At 40.9% G+C, this 7,331-nt stretch overlaps 1 protein-coding gene across 1 annotated transcript; it reads left to right on the forward strand.

The window, feature by feature from the left end:
- The first annotated feature begins 658 nt into the window (after nt 1-658).
- On the forward strand, nt 659-3,748 carry LOC143890133 (heterogeneous nuclear ribonucleoprotein 1-like). Its single transcript, XM_077394695.1, has 2 exons — nt 659-979; nt 2,546-3,748. The coding sequence occupies exons 1-2, from the start codon at nt 758-760 to the stop codon at nt 3,692-3,694; spliced, it is 1,371 nt and encodes a 456-aa protein (XP_077250810.1). The 5' UTR covers nt 659-757; the 3' UTR covers nt 3,695-3,748.
- The last annotated feature ends 3,583 nt before the right edge of the window (nt 3,749-7,331 follow it).

The raw sequence follows: 7,331 nt of genomic DNA on the forward strand, positions 1-7,331 counted from the left end.
GACCTCTGGAATTTTGAAATTTCGGTCGAAATCCAGTACCACAAAGAAAAGGGTATTTTATTTAAAATTTCAGTCGAAATTTCAGTAAAATATTAAAATAATAATAAAAAAAAGGTTTTTTGGTTTAAATTTCAGGCAAAAATGAAATTTCGACCGAAATAAATGACCGTTTCGGGGAAAGGCCATTTCGGTGGAGACCGACACCGAAATTTTTTGTTGTCGGTCTCCACCGAAATTTAAAACCATGACCCCAACCTGACGGGTCCAACCTGGAAAAAGGTCTCATCGGGTTCGGGTAGGGAAAAAGGTTTCCTCCGGTCGGGCAAGGGTTGAACCTTGTCGGGTTGGAAATCAGGTTGGGTTGGGTTGGGTTCGGGTTGGAAAAGACCGCGAAACGGCTTTTCGCGAAAATGCCTAGCAAATCCTTTCATGGATGAAGGACCGAAAGGAAGAAAAAACAATCAGAGTTGGGGGTATTTACGTCATGGCTGTACTGATCACCAACGGACAAACCCACGGAACCCATTCATTAAATAAAAGGCTACAATAAATCTCCACCGTCCATTTTTCCCTCCTTACTCAAACGATCCTCACCACCCAATCCATTGCCTCTCATCCGTCCAAAAATAAATTTCTACCCTCATTTCCTTTTTCTGAGCAGTACCCGATAGATATATATTATCTCAGAGCCCAAGTCGCCGTATTTGGCACAAACCCTTGTTCCCAACTGAGAGAGAGAGAGAGAGAGGGAGAGAGTATGGATTCAGATGAAGGAAAGCTCTTTATCGGAGGGATTTCATGGGACACCTCAGAGGATAACCTAAAGGAGTATTTTGGGAACTATGGTGAGGTTTTGCAGATTGTTATCATGACTGATAAGATCACAGGAAGGCCCAGGGGATTTGGGTTTGTAGTTTTTTCAGATCCTTTGATCCTAGATAGGGTTCTTCAAGACAAGCATACCATCGATGGTAGAACAGTGAGTTTCTAGGTCCATGATTCTTTTGCCCTTTTGGGTTTTGCTTCTTTTATGTTATTATTGATTTTCATATGTGGGTTTTGTTTTTAATATATGCTCTCCTTTATATTTCTTCGTTGGGATTGTATTGTGGAGTGTTATACGCTATGGAGAATTCTTTTATTTTTTAGGGGGACATTGATGCTTGGAGTTGAATTTATTATTGACTTTGTGGTTATTGTTCTTAATAATAATTATATAATTTTTTTTAAGGTTTTGGATTGATATTTTGGGATGTAAATGCTGGAGTAATGGGTGGTTTTTGCATTGTGTTGGGGTTTTAGGATGGTAAAGGTTGATGGGCTTTTGTGTTTTATCTTGTATTTTGTTATTTTATTTTCAATAATGATTATGAATGCTTGGAATTGTTTGTTTCATCATGTCATGCTTTTCTTATTTCTTATATTTGTTCATATATGCTTACTCGATCTATGTGCTTTGTTTGTGTGTTCTGTTTTTAGGAATGATATGAAAATGATCTTTTATTGTCATATAGGACTTAAAATTGTGAATTTGGTAGTTCCATTTTGTTTTTAAAATATACTTTTGTATGTTTTGTGTTGTGGATCTTGTTATCATCTAGCTTTTTTAGATTATATTAAACTTAGCGTGGCCTTCCACTAGAACAATCTCTAACCCAGGTTTCCATTTTTTAAAGGATATTCTGCTGTTTTATTTTGTAATGCCAACAATAAAATTACTGATTTTTTTGTTATAGTTAATGGGGATTCATGTTCTGTTTTTTCTTTCTAAGGTCTGCTGAATTTGAAATCTAAAGTGGTCATTTAGTTGATGCCTTGTGGCATAATGGTTTTCATTGGCTATCAGGAAATGCATATTTTTGTGCTTTTTAGTTTTTGACTTGCAGATTGTATTCGTATAACTACTGCTTGCTCTGAAATTTGTTGGGTGTCGTGCCGTGGTTGGCATAACTCACCTTGGGTCCACTTGAGTCATTGCTAGGCCTAGGTGGCTGTTCTTCAGTTGGAATTTCTTACTCCTGTAATAACAATTTTGTAGGTTGTTCCGCTAGTAGTTCTTTTGCTTCTTTAAAGGAATGATAAGATACTCAATGCTCTCTTTTTCTCTTTACATTACTCATTGTTTTTCCATGATTAATGTTACGCAACATTTAGTTTAGTTAATATCTTTCTTTAATCATTTATGTGAAGTATCTATGTTCTTTGGTCTTTTGATGGATCAAACATTGCTTGTGTTGGTACACAGCTTGGACCATGTTAGCATCCTATCACTCTTTCCGAATCCTTTGAAATTCTTGATACATCTGAACCAGTATGTTGTATTAAATATCTAATGATGAATGATCCTGCTATGGGCTCAAGTCTCAACCACTTTTCTCTTCACTTCATTCCAAGTTACTTACATGCTCAAGATTCCCGTTACCTTTGTGGATGGGCTTTGTGGCTAATGGGCTTTGCACTCTTACATTCCTATATCAATCTTCATTAGTTATATTGTCTTTCCCTTTTTTCCTGCTTCAGTGTAACCCATTCTTTGGTTATTCAGGTGGAAGTTAAAAGGGCTTTATCAAGAGAGGAACAACACACCTCATCTAGATCTGGCAACCCTAGTGGAGGGACAAGCTTTTCCGGAGGCGCCAATATTAAGACCAAGAAGATATTTGTTGGAGGGCTCCCTCCCACCTTAACAGAAGAAGGATTCCGTCAATATTTTGAGAGTTATGGCCATGTAACCGACGTAGTAGTAATGTATGATCAGAGTACCCAACGTCCTCGGGGATTTGGATTTATCTCTTTTGATTCCGAGGATGCAGTTGATAGAGTTCTACATAAGTCCTTCCATGAGTTGAACGGTAAACTCGTAGAAGTCAAGCGTGCTCTTCCAAAAGATGCAAACCCCGGCAGTGGTGGTCGTTCAGCGGGTGGTGGGGCCTATCAGGGTTATGGCAGTTCTGGTACCAACACAGGTACATATGATGGTAGAATGGATGCTAATAGTTACATGCGGCCTCAAGTGGCCGGAGGTGGTTTTCCAACGTATGGTCCCTCTGGCTATGGTGCACCAGGATATGGATATGGAGCACCAAATAATGGAGTTGGTTATGGTGGTTATGGTGTTGGTGGCTATGGTGGTGCTAATGCTGGGTACGGTGGTCCTGCCGGGGCATATGGAAACCCAAATGCCCCTAATGCAGGTTATGTCAGTGGCCCTCCTGGAGCTCCAAGGAGCCCATATGGCTCTGCGGGCTATGGCATCAATACAGCCTATGGAGCTACCGCTGCTTGGAGTGCTCCTGGTGTGGGCGGTGCTGCTAGTGGTGGTGTTTCTTCCCCAAAAGGTAAGTCTCCAAGTGGAGGCACTGGATATGGACATCAGGGTTATGGGTATGGTGGTTATGGGGGAAACGAGGGGTCCTATGCTAATCCAAGTGGTTACAGCACTGTTGGCGGACGTGCTACTAGTGCCCCAAATAGTAACGCCGGTGGTGGTGGTGGGGGAGACCAACAAGGGGCAGGTACTGGTTATATGAGCAGTGGGTACGGTGATTCTAATGGGAACTCAGGGCATCCAAATGCAGGTTGGAGGTCAGAACCTTCACAAGGTGGAGGTTATGGGGCTGCTCAAGCGAATGGACCCTCCGGTGGGCAGGTTAGTTATGGTGGTGTTCAGTCCAGGCAAGCACAGCACCAGTAATCTAATTCTGAAGGCATTCTTTCTTTGCCACTTCGCCAGCTTGTTTGCGGAGCAGATGGAAGCAGATTTTTGGACTGGTTGGATTGCTTGAATCCCAGTAGTTAGTAGTATTATCTATTTTGCAAGTATATAATGCGTAGTAGTTCTTAAGAGTAGTAGATACCTACTAATCTTCATTTGCTTTCAAACTGTAGCTGTTATATTCAGCTTTTTTTTTTGGAATGATTATAGTCAGCTTGTTTTCTGTGATTGCTTTATCTGGAGCTTGCGTGCTTCACTAGTGTTAAAGCTAGAGATAGCTTTCATTAGACTTTTTTTTATCTTGTTTGGTTATATACATTAGTGGCTTTTCCTTTGTTAATGATATGCCATTAGCAGTAATATTTGGCAGCTGAGTAGGGAATCTGGCAATGCTGTTAGTAGGCTCCACGATTACAACTTGTGTTTGATAGTCAATAGTTTTCCTGCATAGTAGTAGAGTGGCTTCTGTTAAGGATGGTGTTATATAGACCATTTGGTTGAATGAATAATCTACAAGATAGGGATAATCATACTAGTAGTTGAGATATTTGTCAATGGCGTAATCGTTTTCCTCCTGTATTTTCCCTTTTGTACAGGAGATGCGGCATTCTAAATTGGAATCAGATGCCTACCTGCTTCGCCTTCTTAACTCTTGTGCCACATTGACCTAAGCTCTGCAAATCACTGCCTTCTCAATTCTCTTGAACTTATCTTTCACATCCTTTGCTAAAAGCACTTCCTGTCAGTGCCCATATTGAGTCAATCTTGAAGTTTTTTAATGGGGTGAGGTGTGGAAAAGCATTGATGACTGATTTGCTCGAATATTTGGTGTTTAACTTGAAGCCTTTAGTGGGGAGAAGCAGCCAATCTTGATGATTCTCTTCAAGCGCAGTCCCGTTGCTTTCGGCCTTGTGGTATGTCGGCAGCTGTGTGTGGAAAGAATTCTTTTGTCATCTGTTGAATTGGGGTTTTTATATTGCTTTATGTGTAAACCTGCTGCACAAAACCATTCTTGAAAGTCTCACGAGGGAAACCTCTGTTTGGTTGCCGGGTTTTTTTTGGTTCCTGGGATTTATGTGGGAGAAAAAAAATTCAAGGAGATTGGTGGGAAAAAAAAAGTCCTAGAAGTATCCCGGTAAAATAAAAATCCCATGTTTGGTTGACCGGACTATGGTGGGAAAAAAATAAACTTTGTTTGGTTGCTTGAACTGTTTGGAAGAAAAAAATTCTTCTCAAGCTTATTTTTGGTACCTGGGATTATTTTGGGATGGGATGAAAAGGCAATCATTACAAGAGTGGGATTAAAAAAAATTCACCACACAAGCAATCATTACATGAGTGAGATTAAAAAAATTCTAGTGCTAAAAGGCAACCAAACATGGGATGGGACCAAAATTTTACTAAAACTTCCTAGGACAAATTTTACTTGCAACCAAACGGAGTTATTTATCTTATGGGTAACCAAGTAGGTTGATGCCTTTATGATCTCTTTGATAACATTAACAGTTAGACTAGACCAACTTTCCTGGCTTTTCCATTTGATTGCTGGTTGCAGTGAAGGTAGCATAAAAAATGTTGACATGGAATTTTAGCTGCAAGAACTAGCTAGGCAACAATAAGAAGAAACATTTCTGTAAGAAGTTTTGATAGCATTGTTGAGAGAGAAGTTGGAAAAGAGAAAAGTGAGTTAGGGTTATCTACTCCTCACTGATTTTTTTATATAATGGAAGAACAGTACAATTAATAAAATGCCCATAGGCTTATCTAACACTCCCCCTTAGGGCTGGCAACGGGGCGGGTCGGGGCCGGATGTTGGGGTCCCCTACTCCTTCCCCTTTGCGGGGAATTTTCCCCCTCCCCTTCCCCTCCCCACTGCGGGGGTGGTAGGGAATCCCCCTCCCCTCCCCACGGGGAATATCTAATCCCCTCCCCTTCCCCGCCCCGCATCCTTCGGGGACAATCACTTTACTTTGTTAAATGTTAGGTTTAAAACTAAAGATTTGCAAGGGACAATCACTTCAGGCATGTTGCGGCTTGGCTGTTGCATGTGAGAGTAACCACACAACCCACATAGGCTAAGATTGTCTTATTCATTTTATTAACATGGGGACAAAGGTGGTTGCTCTCATATTCATTTAATTGATCAATAGTCCCTAGCATAGTCCCTAGCAGATCCCTAATTCCCAATCTCACTTGCCAAAAAGTACTGTACGTGCCACACCATAGGAAGATCCAAACCGTCCATTTGATGGGCACACCATACTACCATAGGCATAGGATGATCCAAACCTTCCACTTGATGGGCACATTGTAGGATAATCCAAACTGTCCATTTGATGGGCCACAACGTAAATAGGTTGTGGCCAAACAATCAATTCCATAGGATAATCCCAACCCTCTGATCTATAGAGGAATTGCATATTATGGTACCTTCTATAGATCGGAGGGTTGCAATCATCCTATGGAAATGATTTTTGGGCCGCAATCTATTTATGTTGTGGCCCGTCAAATGGACGGTTTGGATGATTTATGGTGTGGCATGTAAAGTACTTTTAAATTGTAGCCTATCAAATGGACGGTTTGGATCATCCTATGGTGCAGCCCATACACTACTTTTTGAAAAATAATGGACTATACGAGCGCACACCATATAAAATCTCATCACTCATCAGAGAGATGTTACCTTTATTTGGGGGAGGGAGATTTTCAAAGAATTTAATGTTGCCTTACAGTGATGGTTCGATGGAGAGATTTTAGGGATTTCTAAGGGTAATATACTAATATAATGAGGGACAATGCCCAATGGATTATGGGTAAAAGAAAATATAAAAAGCTATTTCAGGGAACTGTACTAATGGAAATTATGAAAATTTTGGGGGAATCTTGTAGATATGTTTTGATCCAAGGGGTTTCTAGTAGTTTTCCAAAAAAAAAAAAAAAACACTTAAAAAAATACAAGAAAAAAATGGCATTAATGCGGGGCGGGGCGGGGCCAACTCCATCCCCTTCTCCTCCCCTTCCCCGCACCAGGGAATTTTTTTAATCCCCTTCCCCTTCCCCTTCCCCACTCAAATCGGGGAATCCCCTCCCCAAGCGGGGCGGGGTGGGGCGGATCCCCGCTTTTCCGGGTGAAATTGCCAGCCCTACCCCCCCTCAAGCTGGAATGTATAAGTTATACATTCCTAGCTTGCTACAAATGTCAGTCAACTTTGCTTTATTCAATGGCTTCGTGAACATATTAGCCAACTGTTCTGCAGAACGAGTAAATATAGCACATATCTCCCATTTTTGAATTATTTGACGAATGAAATGGTAATAGACTTCAATATGCTTTGTTCTCTCATGGAAGACTAGATTTGTCGCAATATAGATGGCAACCATGTTATCACAATATAACTGTGAAGGTGAAGGAAATATAATGCCAATCTCAGACAGGAGTGACCTCAACCAAATAATCTTTGTAGTAGTATGCGCCATTGCTCTGTATTCGGCGTCAGCACTTGATTTTGTAATGTCGTCCTACTTTTTACTTTTCCATGAAACCAGGTTACCTCCCACAAAGGTAAAAGACCCGGTAGTCGATCTGCTATCAGCAGGAGATCCAGCCCAATCAGCA

The sequence above is a fragment of the Tasmannia lanceolata genome, unplaced genomic scaffold (genome assembly GCF_043159265.1).
Source record: "Tasmannia lanceolata isolate RefF3 unplaced genomic scaffold, GAP_Taslan_0.1 ptg000013l, whole genome shotgun sequence".
Classification (NCBI taxonomy): Eukaryota; Viridiplantae; Streptophyta; class Magnoliopsida; order Canellales; family Winteraceae; genus Tasmannia; species Tasmannia lanceolata.